Here is a 27,602-nt window from a genome sequence, read left to right on the forward strand (position 1 = left end):
TTTTGTTTTTAATTTTGTATTTTTGTTTTTTAATGTATTCTATAATAGTACAGTATAATATTAATGAAATTAATAATATTAAATATTTGTTGTTTGTGGTATGCATCGTGTGACCGGATAACGTTTACAGACGAGACTAGCTGGTGACGTTCGCAGCGCTACCTCATTTTGAGTTTGCTTAATTTTTATGGTTTTTTTTTTCTTACTTCTTGGCGCTAAATAATTTTTTTTATCGTTACTTCGGTAATTCATTTAATTGAACAGATATCTCTCTCTCTCTCTCTCTCTCTCTCTCTCTCTCTCTCTCTCTCTCTTTCGCCTTTTCATAATTTTCTCTCCCTCATTCACTCCGAGTTTCTCCTGGCGACGAAAAAATTCATTCGCGCTTCGAAACATTTGTTTTTATTTATTCATTTTTTCCTCGCTTCGTTTTTGTTTCTCCATCTTTCTCCTTTTTTGCTCAGTAATTGTTGGCAGCGATGATCTACAGATTAGTAAACAAATTTGAAAGGGAAGCCCACTCCGACCGATACAACGAATGTAAAAACAAGAGCAAAGATTAAAATAAATGAGTAAAAAAAGTATAATATTGTGTAAACGATTCGATCGAATTATCAGCAACTACGGATGTCTCAAAGGCACAGGCAACGGGTGACACGAAATTCACGAATACGTACAAATATTGACTATTCATTTATAGCACGGCCGGTTGTTTTGTTTTCATTTTTATTTCTACCTCTCGTTTCAATGAATATTTAAAGATTCGACATTGCGGTCGGGCGACGAGCACAAAGTTTTTCCTCCCTCGTCAATATAACGTGTATAGACTGTAATTAATAGTGCACCGAGAACGCACGCGATGGCGGGGGTCAACAATCGTCGAGGATCTCCGCGACTAAATCAAGTTTCACTTGCAATAACCGTTCAATTCGTTCTCGCTTCACTTTTGCTTATCCGTGCTTACATAATAATATAAATGTCCGTCTGTCAATTTGCTTCGTCCTTCGTCCTTCGTCCTTCTTCTTCTTCTTCTTCTTCTTCTTCTTCTTCTTCTTCTTCTTCGCATGTTGGGAAGTAATCATCGGGGGAAAATATAAAACAATTCGCTCGCGGTGACGCGTCGTCGTCTTCGTCGGAACGTTCAAATTCAACAAAAGAGTTTTTATAGCCCATTTACGGTGATCTATCGATGGCTGCAAACTCGTTGCACGCTTCACTCGAAAATCCTTGATTTTTAGAGGAAAATAAAAGTTACACCTCGCAGTAGCGCCTAACTCATATTTTCTTTCAAATATCAAGCTACTCGGAATAAACGGTGCGACAGAATTTTTACCGACCGAATAACCGATATATCACACACCATCTCAATTGGCTCCTTCGGAACGAACTTTTTTTTTTTATTCTTGAAATTGGAATTAAATAGAATATGTCGCATGGTACATCGAATAATGTTTATTCCTTCGAACGAAACCATTTTTTTTTTTAATCATTATTAATATGCATTGTTATCCTTAAAATCTTGATCGAAGCTTAACCGCAACCAATACTTAATCTTTAATTACATGCTTTTTATTACCAATACAATCTCACGTCCTGTCGTAAAGATAGTAAAAAAAAGGCATGCTTCTTTTGCGAATTTGGCACAAATAAAATCATTCGTTTCGACGACTACGAGGAGCTACCTAGTGTATTCACCAGAAAAACTCTCGATTAAATACATTTCAAAAACGCATTTATACGTTTATACTTAACGTCGTGCGTTTCGAAAGACAAACGAACAAAACTCAATAAACTCATAAATCTCTAGTAGTCTTATAGTACTTGATGTTTCTCGGAATAGTTTTTTTGTCTTTGCTCGTGTTTTCTATTTGTTTTTAAGAGCACGGCGTTGTCAATCGGCCGCTGACGCGTCGCAAATTTTTCAAGTTGCCATTTTCGATATAATTTGACCGATTGCGCACACCGGTGGTGGCAGAGGGAGGGAAGGAGGGGCGCATTCCACGCAGGGAAACGGTAAAAATGAGCCGGCAATTTTCTCATTACGTTCGGACGTTGTGGAAAAATTTCAGCTACAAAAATTTGGAGCCATCATTCTCGCACTGACGGCGGCGAGATATCGACTCTGAACCATACTCTCGAGGCTAGGACGAAAAAGAAGCAAAATCGTATTCAATATATAGCAGAGTTTTACCTTACGATAAAGCGTAGGAAGCGTTCGGAAATCTTGTTTTTTCATCTTTCTTGAGCTTTCGATTAACGTGTGTCTTTTTTTTTTTTCTTTTCTTTTCTTTTTTTCTAGTTTTCGAAGCCTTCGCGTGTATAAGAGCGTTTGCGCGGCGCGTATACGAAGCCAATTTTTCTCTCATTCACCGTTCTAAGCGAATGCCAAGGAAAAATAATTTCCTTCATGTATTTATAACTCTCCGGCGAAAAGAATAATTGTATTTTTCTATGCGTTATTAAGAGTTTCCATCGAGAAACGACAAATTCTCTCAACTTTACCGTTTGCAAGGTCGATCTTCTTTCGCAATTATTTTTGCGTACACTTTTCAATTGTCATTTGATTTTGTAATTCGTATCTCGGCTTCGATCTTATACTGGATACAATTTTTCTCCGGTGCAATGATATTTTGTTGCGTGGAAGTTTCTCGTAATGTTTTATATAATTCTCGCGGGGAGAAATAATCCAACCGTAGGAGTATAAAAAAAAAAAAAAAAAAAAAACTAAGATCATCGGCTCTTTCGGAAGTTGAAAATATCATTGGAGAGAAAAAGCGCGGTCGTTTTGCTGGAGCTTCTTGGAATAATATACAAATGGAAACTGATGAAAGAAAAAAATAAAACACGAAAATAACGATATGAATATTGGAATATCGTACCGTAACCTACACAATTTCTTCATTTTCTTTTGTTTTGTGTATGTGTGTTTTTTTTTTCATTTTTTTTTTTCATTTTTCATTTTTTTCATTTTTCATCGTAACAATGGAATCGATGCGCTTTCGCGTATCATTATTTTTCTCTCCCGTGTTGCTTTTACTTTTTTCTTCGTTATGCTTTTTTGGTTCGCGCTCGGTTGCACGAGGGGTGCCTACGACAAAGTTCTAAAAATTATCGGCGAACTCGCGGTAGTCCGAATTAATAGCTATATAATACATAACACACTGCATCGTTACCCGCTCAGCAGCAACAACTTCGTATTTACAATGCTTTTTCGTCTAGCTAAATCTACGGGTTATTCTTTTTTCTTCGTTTTCGACGTTTCTTTTTATCGTATTTCTTCCAATTATTCATTCATCTCTCGTGCGCCAGTGCTTCATCCGGTATTTTTTTCTGTGTTTTTTTTTTATTTTTTTTTTTACTTTTAAAAAGACCCGTAGAGAAAAGCAATCTCGTGCTAGCAACGATTGATTCTCATTTCTTCTGACAATCCAGACGCTTGTCGAATGAAAGTTTTTTAACCATCCAATTACTTTTAAAACGTTAGTCCGAATTATTTTATACTTTGGTACTGACGGGGAAAATCATTTTCAATGATTTCTCAAATTTTCTCAAGTCACGCGAGATAATACACAGATCAATCAATTATTATCAACGGAATAATTCCTTCGAAACAATCACAAGTTCTGTGAAAAAAAAGGATTTTTTCGTGTTTTTTGAATTTAAATTTCGCCTCTTCTTTAATTACCCGTTTCTGTACTATTATCGTAGTTCTTCATTCGTTCCGCGTTCACTTCACACTAGTTTCGAAACAATAAAGTTGCCGATGCCTTCAAAAATTCCCAAAGAAACAGAATAAATAGAAGACGGCCGGGTTGTTCGATGATCACTGTGACGTTACGAGTGTGCAAGATACATAGAGACACGATACGGTACAATGCACATTAGTCGAAACAGCGTTTTCCTCGATTGATTTTCAGTTCCCATTGAAAAAAGGGAAAAACTGAAAAAAAACCATTGTATTTTCTTTACTTTTTCAAATTTATGCATTTTTTCTTTTCATCGCGAACTCTTTTCGTCTCGTCTACGGCACAAAAATGTATTATGCACAGTTCCATGTGGCAGTATTTGATATATATATATACATTTGTATGTGTATCGGTATATCTTAGGACAACCACTGCGTCGAACTTGAGCAAACGAAAAAACAGATGCTATTCATGGTATTTTTTTCTTACTAATGGGATTATTGATGATTGTAAACTTTTTTCATGCAGCTCAATGCTTTTCTTAAGAAAATTACTCACGCGCACATTTTGCCAGCCAAAAATTTCTCATTTGGTTGGAATTACGATATTAGACCACAGTCTAAAAATATTCGGGCATCGATAAAACCGTAAAAGTTTCAATGAAAATTCTCAATTAAATTTAATAAAAATTCAATACTGGATGAAAAAACTTTTTAATTTGCGTGATTTTTTTCAAGTAGCCGGAATTGTTTTCCGACATTTCTCAACAATGTAATGGTTGTACAGAGTACAAAATTGTTTTGGACGAAGGATTATTTAAAATTATTTGAACACGGTTGTTACTCAAAAATTGTTGGATGTTTCGAGGCCCGAAATATTTTCGAATTTTTCAACATTTTTTTCAAATCGTCGAGTAGCGAAATTTTTCAATCAAAATATACGTGTGTGCAGCATCCTCAAGTAGCTTTTCTTTTTTCAACTCTTGCAGGACTCGAACGTTTCATAATCAGCGTGCTTCGACAAATACGACCCGTATCTAGTTATATATCTTACAAATAGAGTCACAGGATAAAATGAAAATAGAATGTCGGACACCGAAAAATGGCTTCGAAGGCACACCAACTTCGAGAGAAGGGGCATAGCGATTAAAACAATTCATTTGTCTTTCTTCTTTACTTTTTTCCTATTTGGTTAGAACGACGTTTTCTTGCCCTCATACACTCCTGAGTTTTAATTTCGCGCCAGCACGAGTGATTTATTCTTCGCTCCATTATCGCGGACGTAATTATCACAAATTGACTTGAATTTTTTTTTCGTAATCGAAATGAAAATCGCAGCGAATCATCGGAACGATCATTCTAATTCTGTATTTCGAGGTATTTGGGTCGAGGATTTATTAGAAATTGCGTTTGCAGGAAAAAATATTTCGATTACCACTGAACCGTACCGTTAATTTGTTGTGAAAAATTTATGCAAAAATAAGGCGTTACATTCTCCCCCGAATAAGGAGACACATTTGGAGCTGCACAAAGTTTGTTTTCTTTTTAATACGAATGAATTACAACGACTGAGAAAACTAGGTAAATCAATGCTCCGATAAAAATGACAGGGCTAAGAGTGAAATGCATCACTTATATTCATTTCTGCTTCAATTCTGTACTGCGGCTACAATTTTTTTTTTCACACGATTCTCAAACAATTTGTTGATGATTTTTGGAGCTTTTTGTTTGATTAATTTCGGTGGCCGACACTCTTCTTTACACGCGCACCTTGTGCGTCTAATATACAGGGTGTCCAAACGATGCCAGCCAAAAATTTCTAATAGATTAACAAGAAAAAAAGAAAACTCTTTTCTGAAAACGAAAGGATCGACCGATATCTCATTCGACACGGTGGCGTCGGAGGAGAGAGAAACCGCTGGGAACAGTTCTCTTAGGAATTCCTTCTAAGAATCTCGGTCATGATATTTCCGACACCCCGTATATTGTTTTTGTCCCTACTGATAACTAATTATACATTACGAAAGAATACAAACATTAAAAAGGCCAACACATTGGGAAAGGAAGATAGCGCGTTTGGATTTTCATTTTGTTGTCCATATCTTCGTGGATACTGAGCGTTGAGGTCCGGACGACAATTCGCACCTTCAAATAATAACAACGTCTCCTCGTCGTCGTCGTCGTCGTCGTCGTCGTCGTCGTCGTCGTCGTCGTCGTCGTCGGCGTCGTCGTCGTGTGACTCAAGTAATGGAAAAAAATAATGATCCTTAGGGCACTGAGCCGTCAAACAATCATACGACAGAGGCGTAGAACTACCGAAAGTAGAGAGAACCACGCTGATCTTACGATCGAACTACGTGATATTAGTACGCGCAGTACAACGACGACAAGTCCAAATTGCACCGCTCTCTGCAGCCAAAATAATCTAAAATAAAAAAAAGGTTAAAGACATATTATTAAATAATAATAATAATAATAATAATAATTAAAGAAATCGAATAAAGAAGAAGAGAAGTATAGCCAAGGTGACAACTGACTTCATAATGTGTTTGCGTGCGGCTGGCAGTGTATCCGGACTCTCCTTGAAGATAAACTGTCGAATACCGAGGATGTAATTCTCCAAGTAGGATGGCCAATCAATCTGTTTGACATCGAACATGAAAGTTTGTCTATCATCGGGACTGAGCTCGTAGCCAAGTCTCCTGACATTGTCGTCCCTGAAGTTCCACTGTTGGGTGCTGAAGTATTCCAAGCACTTTGCCGCTTTGTTCAGTTTCTTTTGTACCCGCGTCATTATCGGTTTGGAGCCTTTTAATCGAGCGATAAAATCTAATATGTGCGCTGGCAATACGTGCTGGAACGTGTACATGAGCTTGTTGAAGAAGGGTGAACTGCGACAACGGCCACCGGGATACCATATCGCGTCGCTCATTGGATATTTCCGGCAGTACTTGAACGACAATTCGACGAATTCTCTCCATGTTATTGGATTCTGTTGACCGGTACAACAATTGTATACCGTTATCGTGTCGCTACGGTGTGTCGCCGTTCTCCAGGCGGCGCATATCATAAGGTTTATCACGATGTCTACCGGTACCAAATCCGCTACTTTATCGGCGTAGCACATCATCGTTCTGCAATTAACGAGAAAATTATTTGAGCTTTAAATTCATTTGAACGAGAATAAATTAAGTTAAAGTTAATAAGAATGAATACCTGAAAAATCCTTTGCCAGCAGCGGCTATAATGCCGGTGGGTCCGTTGCAATTGTCAACCCAACCGGCGACCGGTTCCCTAAAGGACGACAAAACGATCGAGGGCCTTACGATCGCCACCGGTAACGTACCGCTCTCACCGAGTAACATCGTTTCCGCGAGTGCTTTCGTAAACGTATAAGTGTTCGGTCTACCGGCAATCAACTTTGGCGTTAATTCCTCAACGAGTTTGTCGTCCATCCATCTGGTGCACGATATCACTTCTTGTGGATTTTGTGGTGCCGGATATATTTCCTCAGCCACGTCTGTACGATCGCAGTTGCAGTACGCCGTCGATACGTGAATCAAAGCCTGCAAATTCATCCTCTTTTTTTTTTCTCTCTTTCTCCATCTTTCGACCGAATTTTTTTTTTCGTTCAATTTTTCAAATTTTTATCGATTCGATGCTATCCGTTCAACGCTTCTATTTTTACCGGCATACAATCTTATTCTTGAAAATTTTTATCGCGATCCAACTACTACTGCGTGTCGGCATCACCGAGTTTCTCAATGCATATCTAAACGTGACTATACATACATGTACATTAATGCATACAGCAAGTGGATATAGGATTTATGTTGCGTCGCGAGGGAGCGCAGGTGAGACGGTACGAGATGACTTTTGAATTCTTAGTACTCATTCGATTCGTCAAAGACGAATTCTCGTTTGCTTGTTCAAATAATTACTTCTTCCGACCCCCGCCCCATCGTTCTCTTTTGTTTTTCCTTTTTATCTACTCTTCCAATCGTCATGACTGAGGTCAAAGCAACGTTTGGAATTCAAAAGAGTTCATTCGTTTCGTCACAATAGTAGATATATACGCATATGTTTTCGTACGATTTCACGCAACCTTGCTAGAAAACTCGAATATTCCATTTGTATTATGACACTCGTGCCGGCCCCGTTCGAGTACAAAATAAAGATGGACAAAAGAGACATCTCATCCTCCGGAGAAACGTACTCGTTCAAAGTTACACGCGTCATTCGTCAAACACTCGTAACCTTCGTTAGTCTTTGCAACGACGCGTCAAAATGATAAATATTGTTACGAGCGGGTTCTCTCATTCGAAGAAAGTAAAGAAAATATGATTATGAGATAGGATAGATTCGATCGGATTAAGAATTAAGATAAATGATAAATGCTTACCTCCAAATTATGCATACGATGGCACAAATGTACGAGTCTCTCGCTACCGAGCATGTTAATGGTAACGGAAAGCTTGAGTGCCTCGTCGAATTTGACGGTTGCCGCGGAGTGAAAAACAACGGAGACGCATCGCGTGAGAGTCTCTTGATCGGCAACCGATATTCCAAGATCGGGTTCCGTGACGTCACCGGCTATAGGCACGATCTTCGTTAGCTCGAACGCGCTGTCACGACGCAGTTTCTCGAAAAGCTGTCGCAACACACGAAGAATCGTCAATATACAGAGACCGCACCCGAGGACGTTGCAAAATATAGCGATTTATGTTTTCGTTATTTTGGCGACAGGAGGCTCAAGTTTGCAATGTTGCAGTCTCTAACCAAATCAATTAAACATAAATAATGTGTAATTCTCTAATTTTCTTTCCACCCCAATTTTCGTTTCGTAGTTTTTCAATATACGCGCCGCACAAATGATTGGTGTGAAATCAAAAAATTGGGAAATTACAATGTTTTTTTTTTTTTTTCCCCCCATACATCTCGTTAAACTGGAACGTTGGAAAGTTCAGCGTCATCCGGTGACTGATTGACAATGAAAATGTGTGATTATTTCCTTGAGGAAGAGAAACATCGATCGGTCTATTTAATCGATATTTATTGACAAGGCGGTATAAGAATGCTTCGATGTAGTTAAAAGCGAGACGCGATGAATAATCCTCGCACGGAAGAAATATATATGTACACGTTGGACGTTATTATTTCGGAGCGGCGTTTGGAAAATAAGCTATAAAAATAATGATTAAAATAGCTAGTGAAAGGAAAAAAAAAGACTCGTTACCGGTGCTTTGAGAAGATCTTCTAGCCTCTGCTGTATGCTCTGTCCTTTTTTCGGCCTTATAAGCAAATAGATGTTTTTAATGCCGGGACATGATCTGAGAAGCTTCTCGACGAGGACTTTTCCCATAAAGCCGGTGCTACCGGTAATGAAGATCGATCTTCCTCTGTAAAAATCTTTAACGGAAATGTATTCCGCCCCTCCTGCCATCGTCGCCATTTCGTTGGATCCTTTTTCAATTTTTTTTTTTTCGTTATTTTCCCTGCCTATTATTGGCCCTTCCGAATTGTTCTCCGTTCGATCCTCAATTCATATAAAGCGTAAACGAATACATGAAAACCAAAAAAATCATTCGATTTGCCGGAAGAAAGATTATTTTTCCTCTCCTTTAGCTTCGTCAAACTTTTTATCGATCCGAACGTTGCGGATACGACGAAATAATTACGAGCGCGCGATTCAATTTATTTTTCCAGAAGAACTTGTTCGCTGGAGCGTCGGCCTCTTCGTCTCTATGTTCTCTGCGTTTTTTTATTCTTTCTCACACTTTAGTTACGTAAAGTTTTTTTATGCGTGCTGGAACCTTTATTCTGATGCTTCCTCGAGGTTTTGCTTTTTCTCGACTTTTCCACCGGACTCGCAAACCCAGCCACACTCATCTCGCGATTCTCACGATTACTTCCCTGTAAACAGAAGACGAAGCAACAAATCTTTATTAACGTGCGAAATTTTTGTGACGCTCGACACTGATAAAAAAAAAAAGTTATTGCAATTTCAAATTGGCAATATTTCTTTTGGAATTAGTAAGGGGAAAATATATATTCAGCGAGTATTTAACGATCGCGACTGGTGCAACGGGTAAAACGGCCCGAGAGAACCTCGCCAAGCATCCGCAAGGGTGCGGACTCGTAACTTTACTTCGGCAGCCGGGGTTAAAACGCGTGCGTCGCGACATCCGCGTTGGCCACCACATGCGTCAGGTATACATTTAAATTAATCTCTCAACTATGATTCTTGGCAAAATGTAAGTAAATTAGGACGAGAGTTGCATAAAAGAAGAACGATGCAATCGCATTTAATTTGAAATATACTAATACATTTTTCATTGATCGCCGCTCATGGGCGGCATCAGCAGTAGAGAAGCAGCGCGAATCATGAAAATGGTTGATTATTTTATCCTAGGACCACACGTGGTAAATCAATTGGAATTTTCTTATCGTTATATATAGAGATCATTACGATCGAATAAGCGCGTATACCGTGCTGTTAAAACTTTATCCTCGACATGATCCGTTTTGCGCGCGCCACAATCGATCGGCTCATGATTCGATTGGAAAAAAGATTAAGTAAAAAAAAAACGTTGTACCGGAAATGATTATTTAATTATAATAATTGAAATTGGAGTGCGCTCTCTGTCGAAGTGTTGGCGAATCCCGCGAACGGCTGTAGCCTGTATAATTCGGCTGCTGCGGTGAAGAATACCAACAATGAGTCCATTGAAAACGTTATGTGGGTCACGTACTCGAGCTAACGTCACGGAAAAGCTACCACCGCCGACCCGCCGCCTTGCCTCCGATCTTTTCCCCTTGACACTCTTCTTCTCTGGTCCAACACCATGCGCCATTGTCGAAAAAACATTTTCCTTTGTACCGTATTCGCGGGTCTTTTTCGTGTTCCATATGCCTGCTGCGCGCGCTTGTCCCCCGATTCAAACCCTTCTCTCTAAGGAGCTCTCGCGCTAATTAAAATTTATGCGATTCGTCAGCAGCTACGAATTTTCGTTCGTTTAACTGTCAAAGTCTGTCTCTTACTCAATTGATTCGAACCGCAAACGATATATATTCCAAAATTTTATCGGCTGGCCCGAAGGAAACATTTACTTAATATCGGATCAATCGATAAAATAAATAACGTTCAGTCGATGACAGAACCGTAGGAGAATTTCCAAATTAAAGTAAAATATGATTATCTTGTTGGGGGGGGACGGTAACTATTTAACGCTGCATGGTTACGGGATACCTGTACTGGTTTTTTCCAAGTCGTTTTCCCGTCAGATCCGTAATCATCCTTTAATTAATTCCTCTCCTCGTATATTATTTCACCATTTTCCGTGTAAAATAACATGGGAATATTTGTATCCTCTATCGTTCCAGCTTCAGTTACGTATTATGTGTCAAAATCGTCATCACCGATGTACAGTTCATTGCAAGAATATCCTCCATTTTTATTGTTAAACAGTCGTTCATTTTATCAGGAATAACTAATCGAATGAGTCAATGAATTTTTATCGAATCCTGTACGATAAACGATTAATATTTGGCTATGATGTCGCATATACGGCGATATATTTTATTAATTACCAGTCTTTTCTTTGCCGAGCGCGATTGTCGAGTATTGATTTTTCGGGCCCAAAGTACCTATTCTGAAAAATTGATTTTCTTGTGCGAAACAACGAAATATATGTCGATTAAAGTGCGAGGACGGGTTTAGTTAGGGATTTAGATTCAAGATGATATTACATCATGTCCTGCGTGTAATGTACGCTCGTCGCTATGCTATTCCACAATCGTGCGGACAACAAAACCTTGACCCCATTATTGAAGCTTGTGCTTCACTCGCGAGTATTTTTAAAAACACACGCTTATTCGTATATTAAAACATAAATTCGTCATAATATCCCTTATTTACATGGGGCGCTCGCTCAAGCTTATTATTGCGTCCGTGAGACTCGTGGGCGAGAAGGACTCACGTGTGCAGCAGTACGCGAAACACGCTTACTTAGTTTTTTGTTTTCCGAACCGCTCCCGGTACGTACGCATCGGTCGTGATCCAATTGGTTGAAAAACTTAATCGATGAAAATTCATCTGACATCGATCGATCGCGGAAGGGCTAAAAAAAGGGCAGAGAGGAATTTTGAGACACCCCGTGAGTATGCGGCCGGTAAATGGAAGGAGGAGGAGAAAGAATATGAGAGAGAGAGAGAGAGATTCTGGGTCAGCGTCCCAGGCCGACAGTCACGAAGGCAGAACAACGAGCTCTTAGCCGCTTACTGTATCAACACGCGCTCGCGTACGCGACGCGTGAATCACTGTAATGAGAATCAAAAGGGAATGCGTCCGGCGGCGTTATCCTCATGATATTCGCCTTTATCGAGCTCGAGCTTCCACCGGAGACGCCTTCCATCGTCGTTCGTCGCGCAGTCGGTGAGAAAGCGCTCAAGCTGCAGCTAACAGCGTCGAAATACCGACGAGACGACCGCGAGTAAACGACAGCTCCGCCGGGCCGCGCACAGGAAGAAGGAAGGCGCACGAGCAGGGAACCGAACCCGTTACACCGCAGAGATCCGTTATACGACGAGTTGTTGGCTCTCATTATTATATATGTACACTCGCATCGGTCATAGACGCCCTCGGCAATTCCCTATTAAATCATCATCGTAAATCGCGCGCTTCTCTTCATTTTCCAAAAGTTAATCACGCGAGCGGAGCTTCTTTCAAGCGCACACAGGACAGTAGTCGTCTACCCTCAATGCATGAGTATTGAGTATATATATAGAAAGAGCGTTAATCGCACTCTTGCCACTATCCTACAAAGTATATGATACTCGCGGTGCTCGGTGCTCGCGGGCGTACCGGTTCGGGGTGTTTCATTATACAACATCCGCATATATGTTCGTATTAAAGAGTTCGAAATCCAAGAGATACAGAAATATTGAGTATATATCGGATTGGCTCGATGCAGGCGCGAACAAAGTGGGTTAAGGTCTTGTCGCGAAGATAGAGAAAACGGGCGCGCGCGGCCGCTAATTCGTTTAGTAAATTTCACGCATGACGATGCCGCAAAGAGTTTGCCTTTTCTCGCATATCCTCAAAACGAACGGGAGAAACGAGAGCTAGACGCATACAAACATTTAGAGTTATCACGCAGGGCCAAGGGAGAGGATATCGATCGACGGCTGATTTGGCAAGTTCGTGCATTCGATAGTATACACTGAGAAAATGCAGCGTGGTCAGCGTGAGAGAGGATCGTTAAAAAATTCCGTCAGTCTGCCAACTTATTTATCGTTTTTTGTGCCCGACCCTTCTCTTCATATCCAGCACCGACCTCCTCGCCAGCACCATCTCTGCATCGAAATTCATTCGTTGGTTACAACTGTGCTTCATTATCAATGCCGTTGATAAGTGTTGTCCAATTTTCCAAATACTTGAAATGGAAAATAATATGGACACCTGCCTCGGCTTACCTAATTTTGTATATTTCGTTCGCCGGTTCGCGTCCGCAACAGAATATGCATGCGAGGTGTCTTGCTATTTCAGAATAGCAGAATTTAAATTTTTCTCACTAAACGATAAACGTTTATATCGATCGCGCATTTCTCGAAAAGTGTTTTTTCGCATTGCAAATGTTGGATGGGGAGGAGTGCGACACACGAGTGCATTACGATAATATCTACACGGCCGCAGAGGAGGGTGGAAAAAAAGTCTGAACATGCGGAATTAAATAGATGTAGAAATGAAGAATCAATGTATATTATAATAGCTTGAGCGATTGAGCGCATGGGGGAGCTCCTTTGCGGAAGAAAGAAGAATCACGGTGGTTCTCGAACCAACATAAAAAAACTTTTGATGCCTATAAACTGGTTTTTTTCCGACCTTCGTCGAGCGTAGCCTTGGTAGGTCAGACGCTCGCTCGACCATTGATAATGCTGCATAACGATCCGATGGGGCGGGGGGCTTGTTAGTTTCATCCGGTCATCTTCACCGTAACGAGACGGAGAATATGCTATTAAATCCTTATTAATATTAATAATAATATTAATGATTCAGGAAAAGTACATTAATTTCGAGAATTCATCTCGGAACCGAATGCTTCGAGAAATATAAATAAGAAGTTTGAAAATTACAAAACGATTGTTCAAGTCGGTTGAATTTACTTTAATCAATTTTACTGCGCCGTCGTTTGTATTAAAAAAAAAAAAGAAGAGATTTCGCATGGTTCCGTGAAACTTTCTGATAAACCATCATTCGGGAACTGAAAGGTCGTTGTTGATCTTCGTACAAAATCACCCGTTGTGCCGGATCGTTGCGGCTCGAGAAAACATTTCTAACCGCGACCCTGGGAAATTTCAAATAGCAAATAATTGTGACCGAAACATTCGAATCCTCGCAAGTTTCAAGATTCCTCGTGATTCTCATTTTTTCGAAATCTCATGATTCCGATACCAGTATACGTAATAAAAAATCCGAATCCTATTGCGCAATGCGATTTTTTTGCAAAAAAAATCTTCATTAATCCCAATCAACAAGACTATATAATATATATATAAATTCTTCATTTTTAGAACTCGTTTTATAACGCGAATGACTCGAGTCGCAAAACGATATTAGACAAACAAAGAGGTAATAATTTGATAATGTATGCGCCCGAGGTAGCGAAACCGGTTGGATCTTCTTCCCAGCAGAGGCTTCCTCTGTCTTGCTAATATAGTACTATTTCAAGGCTCGGCACGGTAAAATATGTTACGCGTAGCCGGTTAACCTGTCGCTATATGAGCATGGAAGTAAGCAAGTACGCGTACGTTATTCGCGAAAGTGCCACGGTCAACCCCCCTCGTTCTCTCTCGTCAGCGAGTTTTCAAGAGATCCCCCCCCCCCCCCCCCCTGAGGGGCATTTGAATAGCGATCAGGTTCGCTAATCACGCTTGGGTGGATGAACCCTAGTACGTACCTATATTTATATTTCATTAGACGAATAAAAAAATATTAAAAATTTGAATGCTAGTAAACACGAGGTGTAAAAAAGCGTTAAAAAAGAATAGACGACGATATAATGTGAAAAATTGAAGAGTACGAGTTGTGTATGAATTGATTGAGTTGAAAGAGCGCACGATGTGGAAGGAGGTGGATGGGGAGGGGGATGAAGAAGGAGAAGAAGAGCCACGGGATAAGAAAAAGAAAGTTGCGGCGAATAATATAATAAAAAATGATGTATGATTATTATAAACGTGTTTTATTCGACATTGAAACGCGTGTGCGATTGACATTATATTATATAAGTTTAACGATGTTCTTAGGGCGCGCGGATAGTAATGCGCGGGTAGGTTGTCGCGCGAAAATATAGCATCGTTTGAACGGGTAATCGTTAAATACTAAAGGATAACACCGATATAATCATTATACTTGAACAATTAATTTCTTCTTCCTTACGACACTGAATTTATATTTTTTTTTTGTATACGGATAAGAGTTTCGCGTTTTTCACTAAAAAAAATGGCAAACATAACGGCGTATTAAAAAGTTAGGCGTACACGCAGTGAGCGCGCGCTGAAATAAGATGATTTTCATAGTTGATTCGGAATCGCGTTTGTGGTTTTTTATTCCGAGTTAGGATTTTAAAGTTGTTCCCGATAAATTCAATTCCCTGCACTGCTGTAAATGGATATCCGGCATTATTATACGCGCGGTAGTCTCGATGTATTCTCAGATCGCTAGAAAGTTAATATGCGAATAATTTTTTAACCATCGCAACTAATACGTAAAACTCCGCTGAAACGGCAACTCTTGCTCTCTCCTCCCTCGTCGCATTATCGTCGTGCTCAGATGCCTAAAGATAATGGAAAATCCGTATCCAAACAGACGTAAATATCAGTTTCTCGCGGGTAGGAGTTCAAGACTCTGGAATGTACAACAAATCCAATTTTTCGACAATTGTTTTCGTGCTCATTATGAATGATGACATCACGAGAGTCGTTTCGTTGAAAGAATTGTTACTTTATAATGTTACACAAAAAAAAACGATTGAAGAATTCTATCTGTCTATCGGCATCAAGATTTTTTTAATACTCCATTGCGAAGCGCAAAGTGCTTGACGCAGCGATGTCGTTTTTAATTTTTTATAAAAAAAAAAAAAAAATAATACAACACGACGAGTAGTACGAAAAATTTTGATCTCGCGGTGATGCGAAAATCCGGCCATGGTATAACTTTATTCGTAAACGATATATCTCGTATATTGATTTCAGTTGAGATTTATTCATTCATGTCGGGATATAACGATCAATTTCATTTATAACCGGGTATCCAAAGAATAAAAACTCGAGAAAATTGCATGGGAAGAGACCGGCACAAAAGGGGCTGGTTCGAAAAATTCGAAAGTTTTCAGTTGTTTTATTCTTGCTATTTTGAATAAAGGAAGAAATAAAATATTACAAAAAAAATAAAAATTGTAAAACAAAAGCAAAATGAAGAAATTTTGAGGGAATTTAAACTTTTTCCTTTTATCCGATCGCTTCTTATAAAAAAGGCGGAGTATAGTCCATTACAATCAAGCAGCAAGTACGTTTATATTTCCTATTCTTTTTTCAAGAATATCAATACTTTTGCCATCGGAATTACTCAATCGAACGAACAAATTGAAGGCGTGGCAAAGTCTCAGAGTGCTCATTTCAAATAGAAAACTCTTGACGGAGAAATTCATTCCATTATTTTGTTATTCATCCAACGTTCGATTCGCGCCATTTCTCTTTCTTTCTCTTTCTCCGATACTCCGATCTCTCTTCACAATTTATTTAATAGATCGTACTTTTAACCGCCCAGCATAACTAGCGTGCGTATATATTTGTGGCCGTGCGTGTGTCATTCCGCGGTGGAGCACAAGAAGAGAGAACGAGAGACGCAGCGACACCGAGAGGAACTTTGGTTTTACAATTTTCTCTTATTCGACGAGCACTGAACGTGACGAAGTATATATATATTATTCTTCGGATGGTTCCTCTCGTTCTTCGTTTCTCTCTCTCACGATCTCTCCTTCTCTTACCCTCAGACTTGATGCATTTCTTTTTATTTCGCCCACGGCCTTTTAAAGTGCTTCGTTCTAAATACACGTCAGACGGAATTTAGCGCGAGTAGCGGTATTACCTGTTACTTCTCGTTTGGGCTCATTTCTCTCTCTTCCTTTTTCTCATCGCTTGACTCTCGATCACGCACCACCGTCCACCGTTCTCTCTTTCTTCCCGAGTACGTTTTACATATCCGTATGTGTATTAATTCGTATTGATAATCACATATAACTATTGTCATCCGTTGAACTTATTTTTCCTATATTTTTTCTGTTTTTTTTTTCATCTTTTCAATTATATATATATATATATTCTTTTATAAATTGCGTTGAGGAATTGAGGAAAATTCTATGCGAGTACGAATAATGTTGTCGTTTGTCGTAAAATCATTCGAAAAAATCTCCGCTCACCGCGACAAATGATTTTTTAAAATGTTTTTTCTTAAAGGTAAGACAGGAATTTATCTACCACAAGGTGTGATAGAAATTTGTACGCCTTGAACATCTGTTTGGCTTTAACCTACAGATGCGTTTATATGTGTTACGTGCGTACAGATGAAAGATAAGAATGGAAAAAAAATCTATTCCAAAAACGTTATCATATAGATAGAGATGCGGAATATTTTTTCCAAATCCCTACTACATATTTGAAAGGCCGTACGTTTGCTATAAAAGCTGGAGGATTCTGAATTTACGTTCAATCAATCGAGAACAGCCCGATGGCACACGCGTTGAATGCCAAGTTCATTCACTGACTCGTGCAACGGAGTCCATTCCCCCGCAAGTGTCTCGACAACATTTTTTTCAATATTCCACTTGGTGCGTCACTTTTTTTCGCCGGAAACCCTCGCGATCGCGTTGAACGTTCGTACCAAAATTGAGATATTTCGAACCGAAAATTTCAAATGGTTTCAGGATCCACGGAGGATCCTCGAAAATATTGTATTGTTCACGAAACAGTGAAAAAAAAAGCCGTATAGTATTTTTATGATCGCCGTTTTTAAAACGATCCAAATAATTTGACCTTTCACCATTTTCATACCAAGAAATAGAAAAATCATTTTTACCTTCAAACTGGATTAAGATGAAGTTAATCCAATCACGATATCATCCAACTCGGACGTTGTCACTTTGATGAAATATGACTGTATATTGAGCGACAAATAAAATTCGAGGATTAGAAAAAAAACAAACAAACAAACAGCCAATAATAAATAAAAAGAATCGAACGAACAGCACCGAAGCAGAGAATGAAAAATTCCAAGACTAGAAAACTGTAGAAACGCGATTAAAGTACGAAACTATTTGTAGGTAAGTCGCGAATATGATATAAGAGTGTCACAGGTTGAAGAGATAATGGGAACATGCGTGTATCAAAAGATAGAAAGATATTAAAAAAATTCATTCAAGTGAGAAGAGCCAACTATGAATGGTCAAGAGTAAACATTTTCTCTACAGTTATATCGAAAATTATACGCCAAAAAGAGTACAAAGGAATCGTAAAAAATTTCGAAGAAGCTCGAATGGCTCAAAGAAATATGAGAAACACTGAGATAACGCGATAAAAAGAAGGGAAACAGCATTTATTGGATAAATTATTAGGATTAATATGAGAAGAAAAAAGAGGGTAGTGGAGAAAAATAAAAAAGTTTACAATTGCAGGTGAATTTAAAAAAATGGATAAAGAGAAATGAGGAGGAAAGATAGAAAAATATATAACTATACGTTTTGGGAACACGTTGAGAAGGTATCAGCCGTTGGAAATAGTTTCGTCTAACGCACGTTGTCGTGAACATACGCGTACCGGGTATGAAAGGTAACTGAGTGTCCCCTGCCCCTTGCCGGTTCCCTTATATCATCTGATACGAACGGATGATGCCCCTCCATATGCTCTTCGCACACTCGTTCGAGACGAGTGCCACTACTCATCAACACCATTCTCGTTCTATATTATATTTTTACATGTACGGGCCCTCTGCTGGTTTGTTTTGATATTGTTTAAATGTGTGATGATATTGAATTATGCGTCTACAACTATTGGTCATTTGAATAATCGTTGCCCAGCCGAATATTTGTACTTACGTCCAATCGACCAATATTCATTATTTTTTTTCGCCTGTCTTATGATGCTCCTATCATCGAATAATTTAATCAATAGATAACTAATGCTACAATTTATAGCGCACGTATTAAAACAGTTGATCGATTTATATCTGTAGGGCAATGCTAAGAGAAATAATAATAATAGTCAATGGATAATATTTTTTTACTCGACGAATACATCGGATGAATTATTTGCACCTGTTATGAACGTAGTTTTTTATTATGAAGCCCACGGTCAAAACTAATTCAATTAGGCTGAGATTCCTTACAATCCTAATTCCCAATTCATTCACCATTGTTGAAATTAGGAAAACCACCGTACTCCCATGTTGATATTATTACTGGAGCTTTTTTCCGCATGGATTATTACAGCCCCCATTTTAGGCCACGTCCAAGGCGCCTTCGTTTATCTTCACTTTTCTCATTAAAACTAAACTTTAAACTCACGTTCTTGAGTATATAACTCGAAAACAATTTCTAATTAATTGATCACAGGTACGCGTGCAAGAGTAACAGGCATCAAGGTCGGTGAAATTCAACGACACCTGCTTCAAAAGTATGGGGAGGCGTCAAACGCTAAAATGCTATCGATAGGATTATCGTGAATAGGGTTACGCGCGTGAAACTCGGGATTTCGGAATCTGCATAAAGATTGAAATCGGACGGTGTTTTGTGCCAAAGTTGAGCGTTCATATATTAGATCGAACACTTATATAAATATAGAACGTTGGGCGCGCGCGCTTCGTTTTCCCCCGTTTCCGCCGCGCATGCAACCGATGAATGATCGGATTGGTCCGGGTGCATGCTTTCCCTACCCCGCGCAATTCGTTCGATATGGCTCGCAAATTAGGAGACATTGCATTAATCGAGGTTTCAACGATCGAGCTCGCGGCCAAATGAAATATATTATAGTTCCCTCCGTTGGAATGTAGAACAACATTTGGTCGACGGTGGTTTCTTAACGGGAGTGTGAAATTTTCATTTTTTCACAATTCAAATGTTTGATTACACTAACGGAGTCGGCGAAAACTTAAACAATGTCGCGGAGTGTCGACATAGAGAGAGAGAGAGAGAGAGAGAGAGAAAACATCTCGACTACACAATAAGAATATTGAACGGAATCAACCAAAACGAAAAGATAAAAAAAAGTCGCTCAAAGTATTCTTTTCCCATTTCATATTCGTTTAGTTTTTCACACTGACTTTTTGTCGTTACTTATTTTTGAACTTTCAATTAGTTAAAGTTTTTTTTAACAAGCGAATGAGATTAATAAGTAGCATTACTTATTTCGCAGTTTTCATTACTACTGTAATGATTTAACGCGGAAATCATAGTTAATAGTTGTTCGGGTTCGAAAGGGCATCTTCTTTGTGAGATTATAACTTTGATAATCAGTTTTCCTAATGTTCTCTCTTATAACATCGTTCTTTTTCTTACACCCTGTCAAGAGTTTTGCTCCCAAGAAAATAATGGTCATATCTGGAGAACCGAAAGGTTGACATACGAGATACCAATTTCCGGCTTAGTTCGACCACCTTTTCGTCGAATGTGACCGAAAAGTATGGTCCAATAAATAATCTTCGAAAAAAGATAAATACTGTGATACGGTTCGTCGGGCGTGTATGAAATCATAGATATTTCGGATAGAAAAAAATAAAATCAAATGGACGATAATTCATGATAATATGCGGCGGCAGCAATGCTAGACAACATTTATTTTGCAATATAATCATTTTATCGTGATATAATAACGAGTGAACGGTGTCTTATATGAAAGTTCGGTCCGTTGATTCATATTTTTCTCGATATTGTTCATAGGGTTATTTGGTTCATGTTTCGTTTCCTGCGTCGTCGCTTTACATTGCTAAATTTATAGGCAGCAATCCAAATAACACGCATATACGCGCAAATGCGTGTATGGAAAAAAAAAAAAAAAAAAAAAAAAAAAAAAAAAAAAAACAAGAGAAGAAAGCATTTGCGTACAAGTAAATTAAAAAAGCAGGTCGTTCCGTTTTGAATGTTGATTGAGTTTACCTGAATTTCCTTTCTTTTTAAGTTGTACTATTTCAGAACGATCGCAATGTTAAGGCAAACATGATTTTTCAGCTTCAATTTGCTTTTTGCCGATGATATCCGGGTGCATTCTCCAAAATACATATTTTGATATTTTGCTGACGAGGCTCGCGTATTATTCCCGCTCTTAATCGTATTTATCGAAAAAATATGGTGAGACGAGTGGATATATCGGTAAAAAAGCCTGAAGTTGAGGCGCAAGTGCATCAAGTAATACAGTTAGCGAGAGAAATAACGTGGGAGGAGGAAGTCGTCGAAATAACATCGACCACAGGATGCACCGCCCCGCGGTACATAACCTCGCTTATTAAAAAATTGCTTACCCCTGAAGGAAATGTTATTTTGCTCAAAATTTTAATCCCGTCGCGCGCTCCTCTTTTAATTTCGGTAAACCTTTTTGAACAATCTCATCGTGTTGTTGCAATATCAAAATTGTTTAAACTAAAAATAAATAAATAAATGTGAGTCATTTCGTTCTGCACGTATTTGAGCATTTTTTGTTTGTTTTTTAATTTGAACAACAAATGACAATGACAAAAGCTTTTGTGCGACGATGAAAGAATAAACTAACATTCATTGTTCGATCGACATCTTTTCTAACGATAAAACATAAACGTGTTCGCATTTATTGCATAAAACGAAGGCAATTAAAAATCTCGTTTCTTTACTTTCACGATTTCAAGACCTTTGTTGTCCTTCGGGGCGCTCTCTCTAAAAATGCATGGTAATCATAAGAATTTCAAAACTCAATCGTTTATTGATCTCGTGCTTATTGCCGAGACATGGTAGGAAACAGTTATTCTCTGAGAGGATACGCCTTTAAATTCTTTCATTGCCTTTTTTACCTTCGATTGAACGTTCGCTAGGGTATTTAATGTCACTTCTGACGTGAAAATGTGTTTAAAAGACTTGCTCACACGAGACGCGTTCGTCCCTTTGGAAAAATCGTCCATGAAATGTTGAACTTGTCGATATTATAAACAGCATAATGGGGTTAATTATGGACCACAAAAATTTGATCCAAGTGTACGGTAAAGTTTCATACAGTAATGAATAAAAAACCTCTGTCGTTTACTTGCTCAAACAAGACTTGCGTAATAGCGCTGAAATGGTATGGTTCGGTCGGCACCTCCGCATCGTGACTGCGAGAGAGACGAGCCAGTGTTGCCATCAGGCAGACGCGAATGACCGGTCCAAAATAGAGAAGATGTATAGGATATTTCGAGGAATGTTTGTTCATAAGAATTGCCGCGGATATGTTGAAAAAAAATGGAAGAAATTGAAAATATTTAATAATGCTCAATTGCCTCACCGCGAGCGACTCGCAGGACCCTTCTATTTTTCCTGGGCAAGTTGCTCGCCCGATCATTCTCTCTTGCGCGCCGCGACGGTAGTTCTACCTTCATCCCCTAAAATCCAAATTTGGACTGTACTCTGCCGCTCCCTTCTCATATATATTATCAGTAACTTATTTTTATTATTTTTAGACACTGTCGAGGTGGTTACTTTTTTCCATTTTCCCATACTAGTATGACAATCGTTTCATTATAAATAAAAATCTACTTTTCGGTGTTATTCGTACGTGTTATTCGACATCTCATCTGACTGAGACAACTTGCTTTTTTGTAATTATCAGTTCCGCGGTCTTTTATTTACTTCACTTTATCATCACGTTTCCACCCTCGTTGTCATAGCACCATCTCTGTGTCTTTTTTATTTTATTCCCGCTGCATTTTCATCATTGCTTCGACACTATTTCATCTGTATAATTACATTTATACCCATTTCTGCATTATTACGACCATCTCTGTATTTTCCTCGCACCGAACAATATAAAATCAATCAATCTTTTTCCCATCAGAGGTCTCGATTTTTTTTTCATTCCTTCCTTCTTTCTTTCTTTTTACGAACCTGCGGTCTCTCGCTTCGATCTCCTTGTTGCATTATTCTTTTACTCCTTTCGAACCGGTCCTCCTCGTCTTTCTGACGCTGCTTTTTTACAATTCGTTCTTTTTATTTTTTCCCATCTTCGAATTTTTTTTCGCCTTTCCGATAGTAACAGAGACAGAGGCGACTGCCATTTTGTGGTTCCCTTGGTGAAATACGAGCCCGGACATGGCACGGAACGAGCGAGGGCGAAAAAAATTTGATTGAAAAAACAAAGAACGAAGAAGTGATGGAGCAAAGCTGCTCCCCCTCCTCCCATACATTTTCGTTATCGAACTCATTAAGGTAACTATAGTGTATTGCATACTGGTCAAACGAGTGCTAAATTTTCAAAATTCTTTCAGACCAAGTTTAAATTGCCGATTAAATGTATTGTTAGTGGATTTGTATTACAGCACCACGACTCATTTTGTTCCACAACTGTTCCTCTATGAATCCACAATGTAATTGTTTTTTTTTAAATCTTAATTGTTTTACCGTTGCAGCTAATTGTTCATTAAGCGAAAAAACGTTTTCATTGACAATTTCTGAAGGAACGAATGAAAAAAAATCTACGGGGTGGATTCGTAGAGGATCGGTTAAGTAACAAAATGAGACGCGGTGCAATAAAAAATCGGATTAATAATACACATGATTCTTTGAAAAATATCAGTAAAAATATGTCATCGTGGAAATTTGCTTTTTTATCAGTTGATATGGTCTTGCAAAACTGTCGTTTTTAATATTTTTTCACGTTGACAAAATATGCTCTAACGCATATCTATTAACAATATGTTTAATCGATTCGTTAAACTTGGTCTAAAAGCGTTTTGAAAATTTAGCACTCTTTCGACTGGTATGCAGTCGGGTCAATGAAGAAGGCTCGCATCCCGCTTTTGACCCTCCCGTACATTCCGCATCGGGCCTCTTAGATTCAGTTTAATTTGCATTTCCTCAAAAATAATGTATTATTTTTTAAAAAGTAGAATACTTTTGTTAAAAAAAATCGTATACGAAAGAGCAAACGAACCGATCGAAATTTCGAACGAGTTCAAAATTTAGATTAGGTAAAAAGGATGACCTTTAGTGATTTTCAAAGTAAGAGCAAAAACAACGGAAAATGCAAGAAGCGGGTTTTGATTCCGGTACGGTTCGAGTACAATAAAGTGCTGTGTATATGACTGCTAATTGTCTTAAAACATTTTCTCAAAATTAATTTCTTTTTCAGTCCCAATAATAACAATGATAATAAATTTTGATGGCACTCATAGTGGAAAGAATTGTAGTATCTATATAGTAAAATAGGGTTCGGGAGGTCTCCGTCCGAAAATTCCGCTCAACATCTCGTCTACTTCAGTCAGCTCCTCGTCACCCTCGCTCCTCTCATAGAAGCGATCTCACGTTTCCCTTTCTGTCCTCCCCCCTCTTCGCTTGCTTCTCACTCCCTCTCCCTCGTTGGCTGCATGTATTTTCATCGATCTTAGCGCTCCATGGGGAAAGGGTTGGAGCACAAGACCGTCTGCTTACCGCAGTCGGTACATCGTGTGAGTGTAAATGCGTGTGTGTGGGAGAGAGAGAAGAGAGAGCGTGTGCGTCTCGGGAAACCTTGTTTTTTCGTATCGGTGAGAAAAAAAATGTGCTTTCTGGGCACATCTAACACCAATGCATTACGATCTAGTTTATTTTCAATTTCGTTTCAACACAAATATCATTTTTATATGGTGCGAATCAACTTTTTGACACTGCTGTTTGGAATTTCATTATTCAGAGCGCATATGCGTTATAATCGTTATTAAAATATTGCTGGACAAAAATGAAGCAAGTGTGGCGCGAGGGTGCGCGCGTGCCTCCTGCATCTGTATATCTGACATAGTTATTTTCAGGGATCGCTAAACTCAAAATAAAAAAATGTGTTTCGCGATGTATCGTTGGACGACAAAACTCTTATTATATCATTATATATATATCTCTCCACAATTGGTGTAATAAAATGAAGGTTCAAATGAATTAAAATGTACACACGTTCGACTCATCGGTTGACCGCGTTGGAATATAGAGTTTGGTAGAGCTAGAGAGAGTGAGTTGAATAGGAAAAAGAAAGGAAATGATGGGGAGAGGCGCTTGCGTGACGGGGGTGGGAAGCGAAGATCCTCCGCATTGGGCGGTGGTGCATCACTGGAAGCCGCGTATCAATGCGGAAGAAAGAATGAGCGGATGAGGGAGAGGAAGGAGGATACAGAGAGAATCTTGTCAACGCGTGTGCGGTACGACAGAGCGAGAGGTAATCGAAGACTCGCGGCCGAACAATCGCGCGGCACGCATCTTTTCTCTCTCTCCTATACGTTTTTTCCACGTTGCGATACGAAAAGATAAAAGATGAAAGACCGAAAGGATTAATTGACATTGAATTATTCTTAAGCACCGAATTTCAGCCCTGAAACTCGAGCTTCGGCGATAATCCTTTTTATTTCATGACACGTACTACTCAAACGTATATATTACGTATTAAAATTTCTACAATGAAGAATTCACTGGATTTGAGCAATTGAAACAGGTGCTGCTGCTGCTGCTGCTGCTGCTGCTGCTTTCATACGGGAGCAGGCTCATGGGGATTCAAGGGAAAAGATACTTGAAGAAAAATATAACAAAAGTATAGCTGCAGCGGCGGCATGCATGTACCCGGAGACCAATCGAAAGGTCTTGCTGCGAGCTTTGAAAATATGTTCGTTCGTCGGAGAACATTGTGTTCTACAGAGGGATCGAATCGCAAGTAAAGCTATAATTATGATAATTCATTGTAGGTAGGAACGATTGCCGTGGTTCGCGTGTCGAAAGCTCCGCCGCGGCAGAACTCGTTATCGTGCAATTTCGCACGGAGCGACAAGCCCCGCGTACAAAAAAGTCCGCGCGAATAGAAAAGTTTTATTCTCATAACGGGACGCCGTAAAGCTTTTTCTTGGGCTCTTGAGCGATGAGTCTGGAGAATAAAATCCAGGGGGATGCATGCGAGCGATGAGAGCAAAAGCTCGAGCGTCTCACGACGAACCGGAGGAACTACGAAAACTACGATGATCATCGGTAAGGTACGAGAAAAGAGCTCGAAAGATAGAGGGAGAATAATAAAAAGTGGGAGACGACGGGAATAAAAAAAAGATATGCTGCTACAAAAGAGGGAATGGAAAGCTCTGCAGCGAGGGGCAGGGCGAGAGGGGCGGGGGGAGGAGGGCTCGGAGGGATTCGAGAGGCCGAATTTTTCGCGTCAACTCATTTCCATGCCATATTTTCAGCGACCTGAATTTTTCTTCGAACGTCCGCGAATGAGTTTATAATCGACGGAAGCTCTACGAACTTTCGTGCGACGATTAAAAATCTCGATTAGGCACGAGGCAGGGGGGATGATAACATTGCATAAAATATTTTGGAAAAATTCCGAATATACGGAAGACGAATACTATTACTTAATAAATATTTCGGAGCGATGTTTAAACGGAAAAGAGGGAAGCCTGACAAGGAGAAAAGGAAAGATTGAGACGACCGGATCTGGCAGACCGCGACCGTACGCTCGAGTTCGATCTCGGAACGTGCAATTTTCCGTTAAACCTAACGAATGGACTTTTCCAAAGAATAGGCAACAAGAGAGGCCGCCGGCTGTCTCGTTGAAAAATGTCAGAGGGAAGGAAAAAAAATGTGGGTTTTGGAGGAAAGAAGAAATGAGATGTAAATGTAGAAAACGAGGAGGATAGGTGGGGCTCTCTCGCTCCGGAGGCCTACCCCTATATTCAGCGTGAGTCGCCTCGATGTACGCGTATGTCTCGGAGCAGCCGTTGCTTTTCGCACCGTGCGAGCTTTAACGCGAAATAGCTAAATGAAAAACTCGAGGAGAAGAAGGAAAAGGTGACGTACCTTGGTTACGAGGATTCACTGTTTTCAAATGACACGGTGTTGAGCGGCTCGCGTTACGAGCGTGTCCGAGATAACTTCGACCCGGTTTTATTTGACTCCTTCCCGCGACCCTCGTACCCCACGGGCTCGGTCTCACTTGTCGCGTCTTTTGCACTTTTCAGCCCGTGCCCGTCGCACGCGAACCGAGTCCGCCATCTTGGGGCAACTGCCAAGTAACCCCAGGAGAGCCAAGCCCCGAACACGAAAAGTCACCAGTCCATTATATTCTGCTGCTAGCAATCGCCGTCTGCACATGTATATATATCGTAGTATATACCCCCGATGATAGCCCCATACGCAACGTACGCGTCGCGCACGAGGAGGAGCGGTGGATTACCGCTGCTGCTACCACGGGCGGTATATGAATTTCCGTTTCCGTACGTAGATCGAAAAAGCCTCGAAGAAAAACTTTTGACCCACCGTTCGCTCCGTTATTATTTCGATTCGATTCGATATTTCATTTTAACCGTCAACCAACTTTCGTTTATTCCCTTCCCAATGAAAAAATTATTGTTCAATATTACATTTTATATTTGATGGTTTCTCGATCAGCGCCAAGGGTTAAGTGAAGAAAGAAGAAGAAGAGCAAGCGCAGCGTAGTTATTTTTGTCCCTAGATATATACGGGATATAACGGAAGAGTAAAAGCTCTGATTCGTGAGCTTTCCGTTGGCGCTGGGAGTTTCTACTGAACGGTAACTGTATGGCGGCGGCGACGGCGGTGGTGGCAGCAGCGCCGGTGGTGGCGCGGATGATGGCACATTCTTTTTTTCTTTTAGTTATTTTCCGTCGCCGTCGCCGCCGCGC

At 39.6% G+C, this 27,602-nt stretch overlaps 1 protein-coding gene across 3 annotated transcripts; it reads right to left on the reverse strand.

The window, feature by feature from the left end:
* LOC122409486 (putative fatty acyl-CoA reductase CG5065) lies at positions 1-27,344 on the reverse strand. 3 transcript variants are annotated; one of them, XM_043417108.1, is made up of 7 exons: positions 18,478-18,568; positions 17,820-17,897; positions 8,922-9,598; positions 8,088-8,336; positions 6,902-7,251; positions 6,223-6,819; positions 1-6,110 (listed from the first exon to the last, which is right to left on the reverse strand). In XM_043417108.1, exons 3-7 carry the CDS (start codon positions 9,135-9,137, stop codon positions 5,969-5,971), a joined length of 1,554 nt encoding a protein of 517 aa, XP_043273043.1. In that variant the 5' UTR covers positions 9,138-9,598; positions 17,820-17,897; positions 18,478-18,568; the 3' UTR covers positions 1-5,968. The 3 variants fall into 3 exon arrangements, with proteins under 3 accessions (XP_043273043.1, XP_043273034.1, XP_043273051.1); XM_043417099.1 differs by lacking the exons at positions 17,820-17,897; positions 18,478-18,568 and adding an exon at positions 26,758-27,344; XM_043417116.1 differs by lacking the exon at positions 17,820-17,897 and having other exon boundaries at positions 18,478-18,503.
* Between the last annotated feature and the right edge of the window lie 258 nt (positions 27,345-27,602).

The sequence above is a fragment of the Venturia canescens genome, chromosome 1, assembly GCF_019457755.1.
Source record: "Venturia canescens isolate UGA chromosome 1, ASM1945775v1, whole genome shotgun sequence".
Lineage (NCBI taxonomy): Eukaryota > Metazoa > Arthropoda > Insecta > Hymenoptera > Ichneumonidae > Venturia > Venturia canescens.

What these genes read in the sequence shown, in the direction of transcription:
- LOC122409486 (XM_043417099.1), bottom strand. Translation starts at nt 9,137, where the DNA reads ATGGCGACGATGGCAGGAGGGGCGGAATACATTTCCGTTAAAGATTTT. An exon ending in AAGATCTTCTCAAAGCACCG is followed by an intron (nt 8,337 to 8,921) that starts GTAACGAGTCTT and finishes GTGTTGCGACAG; the next exon opens with CTTTTCGAGAAACTGCGTCG. An exon ending in GCACGCAAACACATTATGAA is followed by an intron (nt 6,111 to 6,222) that starts GTCAGTTGTCAC and finishes TTTTTATTTTAG; the next exon opens with ATTATTTTGGCTGCAGAGAG.